The sequence below is a fragment of the Podarcis raffonei genome, chromosome 1 (assembly GCF_027172205.1).
Source record: "Podarcis raffonei isolate rPodRaf1 chromosome 1, rPodRaf1.pri, whole genome shotgun sequence".
Taxonomy (NCBI): domain Eukaryota; kingdom Metazoa; phylum Chordata; class Lepidosauria; order Squamata; family Lacertidae; genus Podarcis; species Podarcis raffonei.
This window is the reverse complement of record NC_070602.1, coordinates 103371305-103390872: the sequence shown is the minus strand read 5'-3', so window position 1 is coordinate 103390872 and position 19568 is coordinate 103371305. Positions and strand designations below refer to the sequence as shown.

Below are 19568 nucleotides of genomic sequence, written 5' to 3'. Positions count from 1 at the left end.
AGGAGATCTGACCAATGAGGGTATCCCATAGTTGAAATGTTCACGCCAATGTAATGGGCATTGGCTGTTCACAAATGTCTTTACTTTCCAACTCTTTTCTTACCTTGGGCTTCTTTATCTCTGTTCTCAATCCTTCCTCAATATTCCTCATCCCTGAAAGGTGACAGACATGATGCAGAAAGCCCTGTTTGACTTCCTGAAGCACAGGTTTGATGGGAGGTGAGGAATAAAGTTCTCTTTCACGTTTCCTGCCCTGTATGAATGATTCCATCTGGAACTTCAATCTTGATTGCTTCCATTGTATGTGTCGACATAGTTCCCTAGCTCTTGCTTATATTTTTTCACTTAACTTTGGAACGCAGCCTTCTTAATTATTTGCATTAATTATGTTGCATTACTGTGTTTGGCTGCATAACTGCATAGATCTAACAACAGAATCAAATCTTGAACCTGGATGAATTAATGCTAAAAGTTGAAATAGATGGAATGTAGTTGTCTTTCTTCTCAAGAAAAATGCAGTGCCCAACTTAGAGAAATCATTGTTGCCATGCAATGCATAATCAAGGATCTAAAAGGTGACTATTTCAACGGCACATTAATTTTCTGCGCATGTTAACGACCCGAGTTGACCAAACTTCTGCGGAACCACAATATTTTTAAAAAGGTGGTGTAAAAAATTCAATTTGATTTATTTCAATTTGATTGATTGATTTTTAACATTTAAAAATCAATATACAAAATGCAACATAAAAGGAGTATCATTAAAAACAAGGTGCAACATAAAATCCAGTAAAACAGTATTATACTTGCTGAGAATAATGGTTGACCCCAAAATAGCTGGCCTGTCCCAAAGAGCTGCTAATTTGGAGCTGCCAGCTGTTCTCTGCTATTGTTTCATGGCATTTCAAATTGTCCAGGGTAAGGGTTCAAAACAGAGATTACATTACTAAGATTTCTTATTTGTAGGCAGATGAGGGTAAGAGGGAGACTTTTGCCCCCTCGTGAAGCAATAATGGATGAGTAGGGACACGGGTGGCGCTGTGGGTTAAACTACAGAGCCTAGGACTTGCCGATCAGAAGGTTGGTGGTTCAAATCCCCGCGATGGGGTGGGCTCCCATGGCTCGGTCCCTGCTCCTGCCAACCTAGAAGTTCGAAAGCTCGTCAAAGTGCAGGTAGATGAATAGGTACCGCTCTGGTGGGAAGGTAAACAGTGCGCTGCTCTGGTTCGCCAGAAGTGGCTTAGTCATGCTGACCACATGACCTGGAAGCTGTACGCCGGCTCCCTCGGCCAATAAAGCGAGATGAGCGCCACAACCCCAGAGTCGGTCACGACTGGACCTAATGGTCAGGGGTCCCTTTACCTTTAAGAACATAAGAGCCATGCTGGATCAAGCCACAGGACCTTCAAGTCCAACCTCCTGTTTTCACAGTGGCCAACTAGATTTTTTTAAAATTTCATTTTTGGTTGCCTTTTGCATGAAAAATGACCCAAAACAACTTGCAAGGTAATACATACATTAAAAATGAAGTATAAAAAACCCAAAACAAGGAAAACACATCCTGTATATAGGCACCCAACCCACTCCACTAAAAAGTGAGCAAGAAAGAGGCCACAAATATACCTAATACCTTTCAAACTAAGGTCCAAATAGGTGAAAATAAACTACTTTTTGACAGAAAATTGGGCTTCTTTGCAGCTTGTTATGCTTACCTATCAGTGTTGTGATTCTTGCACAAAATTTACAATACAGTGATGTAGATGAGTGGAACTGGGTGTCTAGTTCCAGATGCCGCTATTTTTGTAAAGGGAGGTTTTTTTCGTGCCTAATTGCTACATGCTTAATGGCTAGGCTGGACTTTAGCCTATCATTCAAATGGCTGCTCTACAAAATGTGCACTCTTGTCAGCCACATTTCCTGCTTTTTGCTGCTTCAGTCAAGCTTTTACTTTCTCCAAAAGATTCATTTGCTCACTGCTTTTGCTATCTGAATGATTCTTGGTTGACTCCATAGTAATTTCACAAGCACACTTCTTGGCAAACAGCAGGAAACATCTGGAAGAAAGATGTGCAGGGAATAGTCACAATCATAGCTGTTGATTTTATTTTACTTTACAACTTTCTTCTCATCAGAGTGACATATTGGTGGTAGAAACATTATTTGGCAAGGCCTTATTAATCTCCAAGGTAATGATGGGTGAGCCCTTCTGAATGGTTTGAACTTGAGCAACGTGGGTGCGCACACATTAAAATAAATCATTTTGGAAGATTCACCCATTCTAAAGTTTGGGCCCATTGTAATTCCCCATGACCTTATCAGGATTCAATGGCATTCAGTTGTAATCCAGTCTCAGTGTCTCATCTTGGAGCCCCTCTGCTGCTGCTTGATCTCCTCCTTCCTTTACAGTTATCTGGGAGTAGCAGTGGCAGCTGGGGCTCAAAGTGGGGATCCTGTTAACCCCTAGACACATGCTTGCATGGTAACTGTAGTGGGCAGCAAATATCAACAGCTTCCAGGCCAGCGTCAAGGTTCCTGGTTGACATGGTTACTGCTAACAGCATCTGGAGGTGGCAGGAAACATAGGAACTATATAAAGGCATCAGTAACCATGGTTTGAAATGCATTCCCTGTGCTTTCTGGTGGTCCTAGATGCTGCTGCATTTGTGCACCAGTGTTAAAGGTCTACATCTGGGGTCTAACAGACGTAACACTGTGGTCTCTTGCTGCTACTGCTACCACCAAACAAGGGTTAGTGCTGAGCATAATGTAGGGCAGGGGAAGCCTGTGGGAAAGCCTAAGTGATGGCATAATTTGGGGTCTCAAATGTCTGTGATGCCCTGTTAATCCGTGAGTTCACCATACAGAACCCTCTAGTTAAAATTTCTGGTGGCAACAGTACTCATGGGCAATTTTCTGGTAAACATAGATGTATGGCATTGTCCCTCAGCATTCAATATTTTCTGCATCAGGATGCAGCCAAGATCAGCTGATCATACATCACATATACAATGATTTCAGTGGAAATTGGAGAGCATTGTTGGTGTAAGTTCCTGAATGCATTCAAAACTGGGAGCAACAGCTATAGATGCAGCGGTGTTCATGGGAGCAACAGCTATAGATGCAACGATGTTCATATATAATACAAGAGCTAGCGATATTAATTATTGTGTCAGCTATTTTTTAAAAAACCAGACTTTGGAAACTAGAGGCCTCCAAATGGTAATGCCATCTTGTTTGTTTCACAAGGCTTACCGTATTTTTTGCCCTATAGGACGCACTTTTCCCCCTCCAAAAATGAAGGGGAAATCTGGGTGCGTCCTATGGGGCGAATTCAGGCTTTCGCTGAAGCTTGAAGAGTGAGAGGGGTCGGTGCGCACCGACCCCTCTCACTCTCCAGGCTTCAGGAACACATCCGCAGCCTAGGCAGCCCTGCGGGAGGTCTTGCAGGGCTGTCTATGCTGCGGATAGCAGCCTGCTTCCCGGAGCGTCGCCCGGCGCTTCGGGAACACATCCGCAGCCTAGGCAGCCCTGCGGGAGGTCCCGCAGGGCTCCCTACGCTGCGGATAGCAGCCTGCTGCCCGGCGCAAGGGGCGCCCTGAAGCAGAGCGCCCCGCCCGCCGGACAGACATCCGCAGCGTGTTGGAGCCCTGCGGGAGTTCCCCGCAGGGCTCCCCACGCTGCGGATAGCAGCCTGCCGCCCGGCGCAAAGGGCACCCTGAAGCAGAGCGCCCTGCCCACGGGACAGACATCGGCCAGCCCCACAAGCTCGGGGGACAGCAAGGAGGCGCAGCGCCACCATCCCACTGTTCCTCGACCTGGTTCGGTTTCCCCGACCTGGTTTTGGGGGGGAAATAAAGGGAAATTTTTTCCCCTTTATTTCCCCCCAAAAAAACTAGGTGCGTCCTATGGGACAAAAAATACGGTATATACTGCTTGATTGTAATAAAGCCTCAAAGCGGCTTACAAAAAGAATTGAACAACATTATCTGCAAAAACAATAACGACCTATCTAAAGCATTCATAAAGTAATTTCTAAGCTGCCATTTTGTTGGATTTATTTCAGCCAAAGCTTTCCTGTTATATGTTTAACACACTTAAAAAACGGATTGTGAAACTCAAAATAACTCTAATTGCAACCTGGCGCATGACTACCTATCGGAAGTTGAGAAAATTTAAACAGTGTACAGAACAAAGTGCTGAGGGCAGCCAATATTTGCTCAGTAGTGAGAAATAAAACTGCTGCTCGAAGATGGCAGTGCCCAGAAAAAGAGTGTGTCCTCTGTTTGCTTCAAAAGCACCAAACAGAAAACCATCCAAGCAAACAGAAAACAGTCATTTTCCACTGAAGCTGAGATGCATTTTAATTGATATGTGCTTGGTTTGAAACAATTTTAGAATGGTACATCTTTGTCTATATACTAACAGCAAAGATTATCTGAATGTAGCCTTATGTAGTCAAAAAAAGCACCACCAATGCATGAGGAGAAAATAACCACAGGCTCAGAAAATGTCCAAGGCTTGCATAAGTGTGTGTGTGTGTGTGTGCGTGTGTGTGTGTGTGTGTGTGTGTGTGTGAGAGAGAGAGAGAGAGAGAGAGAGAGAGAGAGAGAGGGAGAGGGAGGAAGGGGGAAAGAAAGCAATTAAAGGAGGGGGTTGTAAACACAAGAACAGCTTAGGGGTCCTTGAATTCTGACTGATGGCTGAGAGAAAGAAAAATGGAAGGCTGGAGGCAGGAAGGAGGAATAAAATGGAGAAGCAGCTAGAACCCCGGACACGACCACTCCACTGTGTAACTGTGTAGTTGTTGCTGCACTGTAACTCCCATCAGCCCCTGTCATCTTTGCCAATGGTGATGGATGATGGGAGTTGCAGTCCAGCAACATCTGGAGGGCCACAGGTTCGCCATGAGATAATGTAGGTGAAGGCCTATACAATGCTACCTCAGGTTAAGTACTTAATTGGTTCCGGAGGTCCGTACTTAACCTGAAACTGTTCTTAACCTGAAGCACCACTTTAGCTAATGGGGCCTCCTGCTGCTGCCACGCCGCCGGAGCACAATTTCTGTTCTCATCCTGAAGCAAAGTTCTTAACCTGAGGTAATATTTCTGGATTAGCAGAGTCTGTAACCTGAAGCATATGTAACCTGAAGTGTATGTAACCCGAGATACCATTGTAAGCTCTAGTGTGCCATAGTGATATGAGGGAAATGAGGATTGTGGGATTTGTGTTAAATGTTGTCTCCTCCCATCCCTGCATAGACTTTGTTGTTCAATCAAGTGAAACCTTACCTGTCTTCTGTCAATAAAATACTTGGTTTGCACAGCATTCCCAGTGATAACCAGGGCTTTAAAAAAAAAAAGCTGAAACTCACTGGAACTCACAGGTGGGCGCCATTCCCATTATAAGAGAATAAGGGAGGCGTTCATGGTGAGAACTGGCACTTCATTTTCTAGAAAATAGCACTGGATAATCCAATCAGAATAGCGCTGTTGTGGAGCATCCGCTTTGCTGGCAGAAGGCCCCAGGTTCCGTCCCTGGCATCTCCAGGCAGAACTAGAAATGACCCCACACCAGTGGTTTTCAACCCTCTTTTGGTTGAGGAACCCCCTGCAACATGTCATGATGTCCTGACAGACCTCCAAGGCTGTCTCCCTCCCTCACACACAATAAGTCATCTAAATCAGTTGTGACATATACCCTGCCTGCTTTGTCACACTACACAATTTTTTGATTATTCAGCACTGAAGGCTACAAGATGTGGCAGGAGACTAGCTCACGCTATGTTGTTACTCATGGACACTCCCATTGTTGGAGGGACGGGTTATTGGCCAAGACAAGAGCGGGGAAATGAAGTTCCTAAGGTGGGAGATTTTCAAATTTCACTGAACCATTTTGGGATGTTTGTGGGACTCTTCCAGTTAAGAAGCACAACACTGTGTTCTGTAGTGTGTTTTATGACCCAAATTTGAAATGCACTGGGCTGATTATTTATTTATTTTGTTCACCCTTGGGATTTCATCTTTCCCCTTTCATCTTTCTCCTCATCTTCCCAGCTGAGGTAATTAATATATTGTGTGTGAGGAGGACACTAGCTAAACTTGTGCTCCCTATCTTTGAATGAAGTTCTGAAAACCCCTAAAAAATAGCGTCAATGGTTCCACAATCCTCTCTCACGTATGTCAGGCTAGTTTTGTTTGTACACCTTCCTCTGATGCAGTTAGACCAGCAGCCAACCCACTAGGTCTTAAAACCATGCCAAGATTTGACAGGGCCTTATGAAACACTTTTTTCAAAACAGAATTTATCCACATATTTTTACCCTGTCATTCTGTCCCTAAACATATGAAGGAGGAATGATATATTCCATGACAAGCTGGAAAGTTTTTGAACTGAGTTCCTGAGGGAATACCCGAGTCCAACAGTTCTTACTCTGAATATGTTTCCTAATGCAAAATGTTTCTAATGCAAAATGTTAACACCACACGCACAACATGCGCCCAGCTGTGTGAGTATCAAAGCCCTTCATAACCATCAGTAGTAGCTTCATACTGTGAATTCTTGCATTTCAGGAAGCTCAGACTCTCCCCCCCCCTTTGAAAAACAATGTTGCTGTTTCTGGATTATCATTGCAAATCATTTATTTCAATAACAGAGCATTAGGCCTTGGGATATTTCCAAGCCTTTGGGTCAAATATTGGTACTGGTGAGGGCCGTGCTGTGTCCTTTGTGTGTGTATGGGGAGGTATACATACACAACTGGAATATTGATGTGGTTTGTGGCTTCACGAAACAGCTTGAACAGGAAAGCTGGACTAGAAATGTAAACAAGATGTGCTGGTTATCCTCATAAAATGGAGATCCTGCCAACCTTTTTTCTGAGCCTGGCACAATTTTGGAACCCTGCCACTTCTCACTTTTTGGAACACAAATCTCTTGTGTAGCTGAAGGACACTGTCTTTGGCTGTAGGTGGAGAATCCATGGTTTTTTAAATTGCTGTTCCATAAGGGGAATTTATGGGACGCGGGTGGTGCTGTGGGTTAAATCACAGAGCCTAGGACTTGCCGATCAGAAGGTCGGCAGTTCGAATCCCCACTGTTGTGGGCAGCTATATCCTGGGGTAGTTCTGAATCCATTAGCTCTTCAGGGTTACTGGTAGTGTGTGACTACTGGAGGGTTGTGCCCTGATGTGGCAACCAAAGTTGGCAAAATTGCTCTGATCCCCCTCTGAGGAGACCCCAATCAGGTTTAAGGTCTGAGCAAAGCTGAATCCAGACTGGCTTTTACCAACTTTGCTTGACATACCAGCTGTGTCCCCTTACAGGAATGAGGTGATCTGGTTACAGTTGTCACACACCCTGGTAGCATCTAGGTAGACTTGATAAATGTCGTGCATTATACGTGAGGCTGCTGTGAAAAAAGGTGCCTGGAAACATCAGCTGGTTCAAAACATGGGAGTCGGAATCTTAACTGGTCTTAAAAGTAGGCATGGGGGAGAAATTCATTCAGTCCATTTGCCAAACCTTCCAGAACCAGTACATGAACTGTAACACAGCATTTCCTCGACATTCACCATTATCTAAATTTTGTGATGCAATTCTGCAATCAAATAAAACGTATAAAAATGATTTTTTTATTTATTTCACAAGATATCATTTGATTGTAATGAAACCCCCAAGTATTTTACGAAAAGAATAAAACAAGAAAATTATCCAAAAAAACCCGTTAAAAATAAATATTAAAAACAATTCAAAAAGTACACATGCAGAATGTATATTGATGAAAAGAGCATACAAAAATGTATTGTATTATAAAAAATTACTTGCAAAAATGCATATTTTGGGGAAAACGTGGATCAAAATGTGTATGAATATCCATGGGGGCCCTTCCAACTCTACGATTCTGTGATTCAGAACTTCTCAAAAATTGAGAAACTGAAGTTGGCAGATTTGCCCACCCCTACTTATAAATGATCTTATATTTTCAGATCTTTATTGGATCCCACTTTGTTTCCAGGCACAATTCACAGTTTGTTTCCAGGCACAAAACTACTTTTGATTCATAAATTCCTATTGTTAACTCCTTTGCTATTTTATTGCGGATCTTTAATTGAACTTGAAAGCTTCCTTTTAGACTTTTAACAGTAGAAATGCATCATTGTAAGTTCTTTAGGGGCAGTCATTTTTGTCTTTGCTCTTGTGGTTTTATTGTATCTGTTTTAAACTGAGTGCTGTCCTTTTACTGATGGGTGGTTTATGAATGGACTTAAACAAAGTTTGAAGCTGGTGACACATCCCCAAGCTTCCTTCTTACCATTGGTGGGTCCTGTTCTGGTTGTTGTTGTTTTTTTTAAAAAAGAAATCATGCATTCCTTGTTCAAGGGGTCAACTGATTTCACCCTTCCCATGTTAGCTACGTGGATCTCTTTGTTGGTGCAACAGACTCCTTGAGTTACCTTCTTTGGGCCAAAACGTCAGATGCAACTAAAGTTGTGTGTGGTTCTTCTGGCTCCCATGTTTCCCAACATAGGAGCAGGGACCTGCCAATTAGCCCAGCTCCACTGGTCTTCATGTGAAGAGCATGAGTGACTGCAGTGACAGAGCACTGTGCATGAAGGAGGTTCCTTTCAACCTAGAACGCTGATAGTGCAGGATTTTGGGTCATGCAGAATCTTCTGTGCATGCAGTTGTATACCCAAAGGCTCGTACATTGCAGGTGGCTGTTCTCTTTGCACGAAAGGTGATGGACTACTTTGCACATCCTTGCTCCTACGCTGATGAACAAGGGAGCAAGGGTCCCTGAATGGGGATGAAGTTTAGTCTAATCTGACTCCCAAATGTGTTTGTGACACCAGGAGTTGAGGGACTATTGAGAAAAGCTTATGTCCAGAGAAGCTGTTGCTCCTCCTTGCTCTGCCATAGATCAGAAAAGTATAAGTACAGTCGTACCTTGGTTCTTGAACGGCTTAGTTGTTGAACAAATCGGCTCCCGAACGTCACAAACCCAGAAATCAGTGTTATGGTTTTCGAACATATTTTGGAAGCCGAACGTCCGATGCGGCTTCTGCTTGAGTGCAGGAAGCTCCTACAGCCAATCGGAAGTCTTGCCTTGGTTTTTGAACAGTTTCAGGAGTCGAATGGACTTCCGTAACAGATTAAGTTCGAGAACCAAGGTTCCACTGTATATCAGAATATTCTTGCACACATGCATACACACACACACACACACACACACAAATATGGAATACTCTTGCATACAAGTTTTCCAGTTTTTCTCTTTGCACAGCTAAGGTGGCATGAACCTGCCCTTCAGAGGTGATCATTGTTATGTAGGCACTTGTCAGATGAAACATTTCTGCAGCTAAATGCGTCATCTCTTTGAATTCTCTCACGGTTGAGGTGTTGGCTCTCGTTGGCACCCTCGCACTCCCCTCTCCCGAAGTTCTGAAATAATCTTATATCTCTGCAGCTTGTTGCATGGCTTTGGAAACAGGCATTTATATTAAGTGTGGAACACAGAGCAGGTGTTCTGTCACTGCTGCTGTCAGATGTCTTTCAGTACAGCATATGACTATGGTAACTGGACGTCATTGTTTTCCTATAGGAAACCATGGCAACTGTCAATGGCAAGTCAAGGGTTGCTATGAATAAACCCTTTGTGGAGCATATTTTTGTATCATACGTGGAAGATACTGAGGAGCATCATTACCAACAAGTATCAGCTATATCTGTTTGGCACAAAAGAAGAAATGAAAGATCATCCTAAGAGGGTCTGATTTCTCCTTTCTACTCTACAGAGTAGCATTTCTTTCATACTGAGGGCCCTCAAGCTGTGTGGGTGGGATTCAACTTTAGTTTTGCCCATTGAAATTAATGGATCTAACATAGTCATTCTAATTAATTTCAGTGGGTCTTCTTTGAGTAAAACTTAGTTGAATACCACCTCATATCTTTATCTGAATATTCATTTGTTTGAAGAATGGTGAAGGTAAATAATAATCAAATAATAATAATATCTGCATCTTGGAACATGGCGACAAATCCCTTATCACGTGTTCCCATCTGTAGGGGAGAAAATACAAATTTAGTGGCTCAGTCAACACAAGAAGCATAAACTTGATTTGTCAGGAAAGGGTAGGGATGCAGCAGTGATACATTTTTCTTTTCTTTTTTTATGAAAAAGGTTTAATCTGACACACAGTGACAATGGCAAATAGGATTTTTTAAAGGAGGAAAGGGGTGAGGAAGGAAAATGATCAGAAGATACTAGACACTGTTACTGCCCATACCAATCATAGGGAAGGCTTGTAGTTCCTTAGAGAGGTACATGCTTTTGCATGATGGGGAGGAGGCGCCAAGAATTGTTCAAAAATGCCAGGTCAGAGGCCGCGTCACAAGCTTTTGACTGAACAGCCATAACACATCGCACTCAAAACTGCTGATCTGATTGCATCCTCACAGTTTAAACTGATGGAACGGAGATATTTACGGACTGGCATCTCCAAGTCTAGACATTAAAGATGTAGCTTAATCTCAACTATTTTAATAGAATATGCATCCAAGTGATGTATTTTGGGTAAAATAGAAGCATTGTGGAATAGAAATGAGTGAACAATAATGTTTTTTTTTGGTGTTCTGTAAATCTTGTCCATCTGTGTCCCAGGTTGTTGTTGTTGTTATTAAGTATTGGGGTATGTTTGTTTGTTTTGTTTTTGTGGGCGGGGAATAAATAATAAATTGTTGTTGTTGTTTTGCATGGTCTTCCGTACATAAAGATCTACTGTAATAGAAGTCATCTTTTAGAATTTTGACTTGTCTGCCTCAGCAACACTTCAATTTGTGGATAAGCAGCAGCTGGCATGCCTGGTTTTTCTAGTACATAACGTAAAGTTTACAATGTAAATGGCAATGCACCACAATTTTTATTCTGAAACCTTGCCCGAAGTTATTTTATACTCTCCTCTGTTTTTCTTTGTAGGATATCAATAACTAGAGTGACAGCTGACATTTCTCTTGCTAAGAGGTCTGTTCTAAATAATCCAAGCAAGAGGGCAATAATTGAGCGGTCAAACACCAGGTCCAGTTTAGGTAAGACCTTAGTAGAAGTATTGTACATAGTGACACTTGTGTATGGAGGTTTTTGTTTGTTTGTTTGTTTTTACGGGTGTCCAGTTGTTGTCCTACTTACTTTCTTGCCCTTCGGAGGGAGAATGCACAAAACTTGCTTGCCTCTGCCACAGGCTGGCTACTGTTTTTTTAAAAAAGGTTTTCTAAAGCTCTGTATAGGGGATTAAGACCATATTGTCACCTTTCAAGTACTAGCAAGCAAAGTTTCATGTTTGCTATGTAAGTGTATGCTTAGCATCAGCTTAACAAGTTGCAAGAAAGGTGAAATGTTATGGTGCGTTTGTTCACAACGTTGTAAAATTTATGAACCTTTATATTGTAAACCGCCTTGTGATCTTTGAATGAAAGGTGGTATAGGAACTTAATGAATAAAATAAATAATAATAAAATATATGGCAATTTTATGAAGAACGTGTCAAAGGTATTCGTAACTTCAAGCACACCGGCACTAGAACTGATAAATAAAAATGGCATTGCGAGAGATTGGAGGGTCCAGAGCTTGGTTGGTTGCAGTGTGGTTTGATTGTATGTGTCAGACAGGGAGGGATTGTGGGGTCAGATTAGCCCTATTGATTTGTATGCTGTTGTAGGGGATAGATCATTGTCTTGTTGGGCTGTGGATAAAGGGGAGCCACACGGGGTGAAGGCATCCTCCTTTGCTTGGCCCCATGCCAGTTTAAGTTTGTTGGTTAACTTTTCTAGTAGGGCAGTTTCCCATATATTTTGGTACCAGTGGTCTATGTTCGCTCCTGATGGGCTTTTCCAGGGTCTAGTTACCGGTACATTTCTAGCTGCTTTTCCTTGTTTGTTTGTTTTGTAACACAATAAAATATTCAGTAAAAACCAATTTAAAGTAAATAAATAAAAATGACAAGGGACCGCAGGTTTTGAAATGGCAAATTCAGTTATTTCAAACTGTTTTTGGAATGCGTCGATGATGGTATCTCCGTTTTTCGTTTTGCAGCAGAAGTACAGAGTGAGATCGAGCGTATTTTCGAGTTGGCACGATCCTTGCAGCTGGTTGTTCTAGATGCAGATACAATCAACCACCCAGCACAACTTATTAAAACGTCCTTAGCGCCGATTATTGTCCATGTTAAAGTGTCATCTCCAAAGGTAACATACGTTTTGTGTGTGTGTGTGTGTGTGTGTGTGTGTACAAGTTTATAGCTTTGTCTTTAAAATATTTCGTCTTGAATACACTTCATATTCTTCCCAAAAGAACGCTCCTCCTTTTTATGCTAATTTCCTTTAAAACATACATTGAGGAAGTTAATGTAGCACTAACTAGGGTGTGCGTTCAGGGAATGAAGTCCACTTGCACAACAGGATGTTTGCACACCTTTCTCCCCGCATGCCTCCCGCACACGCTATAAACATATTCAGGGGGTTCCCCCACCTCTCCAAAGTGGATTTAGGGTGTTTCAGGGGTTAGGGAGAGGGAGTGAAGTCCCATTTCTGTGTTTCTGCATATGCATCAACTTCGTTGAATCTTGACCTAAACTTTTGTGTGTCTCCAGAATCTTGCTGATCGTGTGCAGCAACTGATCCGGTCCCACAAAAACGCCTCTGTTTACCTTGCATTCTGCTTGTGCTTGGCAGGGCCTGACGATCACTATGTGAAGTGGGCTTCCCAGATAACTGTGGAGACGTGAGCTCCTAATCAGGCCAGAGAAACAGAATTTTTGCTGCGAAAGATGGTTGGGACAGCCATTTCAGTTCCTTTTTTTCAGGTCCATATGTCTTTACGCCACTTTTTTTTCTGTCTTAATTTTGCCTTTTCTAGGACAAGAGCTGTGGCCCATGCAAACATTATAGTACCCAACCAGGAGGCTAATGAAAAATACTTCTCACTCTACACTGGAATTATGTTTGTAAGCTGCTTACCAATGTAGCCCGTCCTTAGGGTTTGCTAGCATGGTGGGTATCCATGCAATTGGGCTGATCCAAAATAGTTAAGTGACTTACAATCATTTTAAACCTATAAGGAATTGTTGTCATGAGGAAGCATTACTTTATCCCTATGTACTTGACATGTTCCCCACTAACATTAGAATGTATCTTTTCGTTCCCTAGCAAAAACACCCTCCAGATGTTGTTGGACTGCAACTCCCATCATCCCTGACCATGCAGGCTGGGACTGATGGGAACTGGAGTCGAACAGCAGCACCTGGAGGACCACAGATTCCCTATAGATAATGGCTGACAGGTATACAACCTCAGCTGTCCGTACCATGATATATACAATAGCCACTCACACAGTGACCATCACAAACCAGTAGTTTAATATGTGGAAGCTGATACGCCTCCAAAATTTACCTCCTTGCTATGCAGTCTGAAAGTAGTCTGATGCTTGTTTTCTCTTCTTTAGGTCCTGCAGCGACTGATCAAATCAAGAGGAAAGTCACAAAGCAAACACCTGAATGTCCAGTTGGTTGCAGCAGATAAACTTGCACAATGTCCTCCAGTAAGTAAAGGACCGGGAAAGATTTTCACTCGGTGCACATTTTTCATGACACATCAATTCACACATTAGCAAAAGCTGTTGTATTGATGTAACATTGTTTTAACAACAGTACCCATCCTTACTGAACGGGCTATAAATAGCAACTGATCAGATCCTGAATGTGTTAGAAGAGAGGTCACAAGTCTCACGAAGAGAAGCACTCATCTTTCCACCTCCTCCCATTGTTCATCATGCTTAGTGATGTGCTAAGGCATCTAGGGTTACAGTAACAACCCACTTCTTTTCCACCCAGTACTGGAGAAATTGGCATCACTAGAATAAAAGCCCTCTCAGGTTTACATTACGAGGTCCAGTGTATTGCATTTCTGTCACCGAATCATTTTCCAGTGATTTGTGCTTGTTGAGCTGAAGGGAAGGGAAAACCCATGCCTGCTGCTGAAATAAATTAAGGTCAAAAGCAAGCATTAATTGTGTGCCATATACTTTCTCATTATGTTGTGCAGTTTAGCAACAATCCATTTGCAATCAAAACATTTGAATTGAATAATGGCATCTCCCCCACCCCAGTTTTCTTATAAATGAATAATTTTCACTTACAAACTTATGTCCAGACAGTCTTTTCCCACTCTGGTTTGTGGTGGACTCTGAGGCTATGAAAAGGTGGGAGATGCTTTTTCGTGGTGGAGGAGACCGAAACGGGTGAGAGGAAGAAATGATAACTGTCAAAGTTGACAGTGTCTGCAAAGACTTCTGGGTGATATTCAACTAAGTCATATACTCTAGAGTTGGACCTATTGAAATCAATGGGCCCACTATGTTGGTTATCACCCTCCATTGTCCAGCTGTTCAGAGCTGAAAAGTTTGATGCCATGCTTTCTTCTGAACAGGAAATGTTTGATGTCATTCTGGATGAAAATCAGCTTGAAGATGCTTGTGAACACTTGGCAGAATATCTTGAGGCCTACTGGCGTGCCACACACACCACAAGTAGCACACCCATGACACCTTTGCTTGGAAGAAACCTAGGCTCCACTGCACTATCCCCTTACCCTACTGCAATCTCTGGATTACAGGTATGAATCCATGCTTTTGCCAGTAGTGCAGATCAGCTTCATGATGATGTATAAAGTGGTTCGTCCATATCGAACCGTGGGATGGAAAGCCAACTGGCTTGGCCCCAGCCGAAGTGTCTCCCTTCTCAGCCTTGCCACTGCAGAGATCTGTCAGTCATCCTCCGACGTGCGTCCACGATTCATGCTGCTGTGCATGCAAGAGCACACATTACTCAACAGAGTAAACACACAACAGATCAGGCTTGAGGCGTGGATACTATACTAAACTACGCATTTATTATACATAAATCAGGACAAAGAAAAACAAGGCCTCTCCCCTTGTCGTTCCTCTCGGAGAGAGAGGAAACAAAAGCAATACAGAGCGGATGTTCCACTCATGGGACTCCAGTAATCTGTGCTGGAATGTAAACAGACATGTGGCATGTAACAATTCCACATATCTGCAGCAAGGGTGGAATGGAATAGAATCTATCTATCTGTCACACACATACACATTGGACCCTGTGTAAATGCAAATAAAATAAATAAAATAAATGTATGCACAACAGCTGCCCCACAGGTGCCCCACTGCCCCATACCTACAAATGAGGGTATTTCCATTACTTTGTGCACAGTATTATCTCATATTGGAAAGGGTGGGGACTCAAATGTGTGCACACCTCTCCACCACATTCAAATTTGAGTCCTCCACCCAGGGCTTGGGGATGTTCTCATTATGTGTTTTCAGTGGCAAATGCTTCACTGGCAAACATTAGCAAAACAGAACCAATTGGGGCTGATCCATAAATGCATTCCTTGCAGTTCAGTCCTAGTAGTGTCGTGCGTTCAAGTGATACGGAAGTTCTGTTTAGCTAGCTGATCAGTCTGAGATGGCTCATTCCCGAAGACAAGTCGTCACCATGCTACAGTCAATGAGTAATGTATTTGGCCTTAGTCAAGAGAATAAGAAGAAAATCCAGTTAATTAAGTAGACTTCACATTGGGTAGTTTTGTTTGAATGCAACAGAATATCTATGATGCTAATGCTACTGTGCAGACATCAAGAGCAATGAACATAATTACCTTTGCATTTTTAGCATGAAAAGGCTGCACAGAACGTTCTTAGAAGATAAGTGAGTTATATAAATATAAGCCACTAACTGCTGCTATAGTTAAGCTTGCTGAATAGTTTTCATTTATTTTTCATATGTTGACCAGTTCACAAAAGTTATAAGACGGAAATTCTCTCCCATTTGCCTCGTTTCTCCTCAGAGGCAACACCTTAGCAAAATTCATTCATCTGTTTGATTTTTTTTTTTTAATGATGGATAAAATATTATTCCCATTATAAAAAGATTCTGACCATTTTTTTCCACAGGGATAGCTCAAAAACGGCTGGCCTTTGAAACTTCAAACGTGGCATGTAAATAGTCCTTAATGAGAAGTACGTGCTTTACTAAATTTGGCGAAAAATATGTCTTTTCAGTACGAGTTCTGTATGTTTGTAAATGCAAGACCAAGATGTGCACAGAGATCAATTTCACTAAAGAGCTTGGCACATTTGTGTGGCTTTTGATATGTGTACACTTTCCACTGTATGTCAGCTGACGAGCTTAGCAAGTTAGTAACATTCCTGAAAATTAGATCAACAATCACTTTTTCCCTTAATATTATTATTATTATTATTAATTACATTTGTATGTCGCCCTTCATCTGAAGATCAAAGGCGGTTCACAACATAAAATACACTCGTATCACTATTGAAGTGCTGTCGTCCCCACCCCCAATGCATGTATGCCGAAGTATCTAAATTTCAAATTTATGTTTGATTTTGTAAGGCCAGCTTTGTCACATGGTGTTGTTTCTGCTTAGTGACTGGTTGACTGTGTAAGCAACAGTTTGAGTTTCGTGCACACATGCTTGTTTTTTTATGTGAAAACGTTTTATTTTCCAGTGTCTTTGTGTTGGTAAGCCCCTTCTCTTGAACTTTGACGCTATGCAAATCCAAAAGGATGTGGACAAAGCAAATTATTTAGGCACATACCATTTAGGCATATAAACTTAAGCTAGTATGTCTCGATCTGAGATATGTTGCAGTGACTGGTGACGCAGTCTAAATAGGATTCTGCTAGGTGTAAGGGAGTCTAGATAAGGGCCCACTTTGTTTAAATGCTGAGTCAACTTCATCCATGCTAACAATGGGCTGGGACACTTCAGGAGCCGCATTTCAAGGTCTTCTGAGTAATTAACAGAGGAAGTTGCTACAGTGGGTATGATTGCATGAGGCTGAGGTTCAATTCTAGGCAGACCACAATAAGAGTGTGTGGGTGTTCTACGTATTTAAGCAAGTTTCAAGCCAGTATGACTAGTGTGGCTTCCTGCCACTCATTATAGTTTTCCAAGGAAGCTAATGATCTCTGCAAAGAAAGTACTCTGACTACCTTGAAAAAAAATGCCTGCAGTAAGCCTACAAGCTGCTACTGACCATTGAATTGACTACAAAAATAACAGCTTAGCTATTTTACCCACTTCAATCCAGTGTGGAGAGTTAAACAGAGGGAAAACAGCACCAGTGAAACTTTCCATATATCCAATGGTCTTAAATTTCATATGGGTAAAGTACTTCAGAAATAATAATAAAAATATTGATAAAGCCTATGAAGAATAGGTTGAGAATTGCAATTGAAGGAAGGGAAAGCTCTATTAGTATATGCTGAACAAGAAAGGGTTACAAATAAAACATTGTAAATCAATGGGAGAAAAGTAGGCGACTTTAGAATTGCCCGCAATGGAAGTATATCTCAATATGCTTTTTAAGAGCTGCATTTTGGAGGAGGTCTTATTTTGAATTTCCAAAAGATCACAGACTAAAAATACAAGTCTTAAAATTCCTCATCAGGCAATGTATCCTGAACCTGAATCCTGAGCCTCCTGTTGAGCATCCCTTCTCCCTGCCAAATGTTTTAAAATAATGTTGTATAGAAGACATCACGCTCCACTGTTTTCTCACATCAACTTTGAAACCAGACTGTATTCCCAAGTATACAAAATAGCAGCCAAATGTCTCTTAAATGAATGATGGGAGCATATGGATTCTGAAGGCCCTCTCAGAACAAGAATGCAACTAATTCAGAAGGAGCGAAATGAAATTGTTTCTCCCAACTCCCCTCACACCCCTTTGTTGTTGTTGTTGTTTTAAAAAACCCTTGAATTCTTTACTATTTATAGAGCCAACGAATGAGGCATAGCAATCATTCTACTGAGAACTCTCCAATTGAACGACGGAGCCTAATGACCTCTGATGAAAACTACCACAACGAAAGAGCTCGGAAGAGCAGGAACCGCTTGTCTTCCAGTTCCCAACACAGCCGAGATCATTACCCGCTTGTGGAAGAAGAGTACTCCGACTCATACCAGGACTCCTACAAACCTCACAGAAACAGAGGGTCTCCTGGAGGATACAGCCATGATTCCCGACATAGGCTTTGAATACAAGAACCTGGGGGGAAATGGTACTCGTCCGTTGCCAACTTGCCATAACATAGCTAGGCCAAACGAATCAACTCGATTCGGCAGTTGCGGCATGGTTTTTACTATGCTTACAGGCTGCCGCCGTTTAATGCTATATAAAAAGGGGTGAAACATACAGATCATGCCCTTCATATGTTTAGGAAGAAGATAGTTTGCCCAGTCACTTTAGATGTGTTTTATTTCCAGTGTAGAGATTTAATTTTAGAATCAGTACCTTTTCTCTTCATTAGACACTATTAGACACATCAATTTGTAATTTAGGATTACCTGTTGAAGCGCATATAAAATGATTTCCTGCACTGGAAATTCCAAATGACCAGTTCCAGTTGGAACCAATTTATAAACCAATTCCTGTTGGAATTTGGGCGAAATTGACTGGAAAGTCAACCTGAGCATGTTGCAGTCAGTTTAAAAATAAAATAAAATAAAATAGTGAAGAATAATGAAACCATTATAAGCAAAATAAATAAAAGCTATAGAACTTGTTTATCAGAAGGTGAATTTATATAGATAGATAAATACGGATAAAAATAAAACAATTTTAATGTATTTATTTCAGATTAACCAAATGTAAGCAGTCAATAGTGCCAAAAACGATGAGCGAATGCAGCAGTTAGACTACTTTCCAGTTTAAAGTGATCTGTATGGGATGAGTTTTTTCTCTCTCTCCTCCCAGCATATGCATTGCAGCAAACTGTATGATGTCGATAGTTTTTTTTGCATTTTGCTAATGACAATATAGAACTATTTCAGGAACTTTAAATAAACTAGGAGTAAAGAAGCCTAACCATTTTTAATGTGCTAGTGGTGGAGGACGTGGGCACACATTCACTGTCCTGAAAACATGCTCCTTTAATCCCAGTCACACCTTCGAAGTGTGTGAAGTGGATGCGTGGGATTTTGCTAGCTGGCCCTGCCTCGGCTATCACATGCTAAGCATAAGGTATGGCTGTTTTGCTGAAGGCTCTTCTGGCGCGATCCAAGTCCCTAATTGCATGTACAGTTCTACATGTGTAGAGCCCTGATCCCCTCTCCATGCACCCAGGTCTTGTGAAGGTGTGAGCAGGGCTTGTTCACTCGTTGGAAGATGTGGACACTTTTGGGAATTTGGTTATTGTTTATTTCGTTGGCTAACAACGCTTAAGCACTACTAATAATCTGTATTGGGCACAAAGCTCATAACCATCTTAATGTTCTACTTGGGTCAACAACAAATTGGCCTCACAGGGAGGGGAAAAAAGATGCATTCATACTAGGGCTTAAACGTGTGTATTAATATATCCAGAAGAACTATGGTATCATCATTTTTCCTACCAAAGATTTAAGAGCATATTGCTCAGTGATTTGTCAACAGACCATAGTGGCATGACGGTTTTGCACAAAAAATGAACAAA

At 41.8% G+C, this 19568-nt stretch overlaps 1 protein-coding gene across 3 annotated transcripts in view; it reads left to right on the top strand.

Annotated features, from left to right (window-relative positions):
- The window catches only part of CACNB4 (calcium voltage-gated channel auxiliary subunit beta 4), a 129060-nt gene extending 110099 nt beyond the window's left edge, over window positions 1–18961 (top strand). For 2 of the 3 annotated variants that reach the window (XM_053406994.1, XM_053407003.1), the window contains 6 exons: window positions 161–219; window positions 10976–11085; window positions 12089–12240; window positions 13496–13591; window positions 14479–14664; window positions 17872–18961. In XM_053406994.1, the coding sequence (XP_053262969.1) occupies window positions 161–219; window positions 10976–11085; window positions 12089–12240; window positions 13496–13591; window positions 14479–14664; window positions 17872–18132 (864 nt within the window). In that variant the 3' untranslated portion in view covers window positions 18133–18961. Of the gene's footprint in view, window positions 1–160; window positions 220–10975; window positions 11086–12088; window positions 12241–13495; window positions 13592–14478; window positions 14665–16021; window positions 16088–17871 lie in introns of all 3 variants that reach the window. The other variant, XR_008332567.1, reaches the window with a different exon arrangement.
- The last annotated feature ends 607 nt before the right edge of the window (window positions 18962–19568 follow it).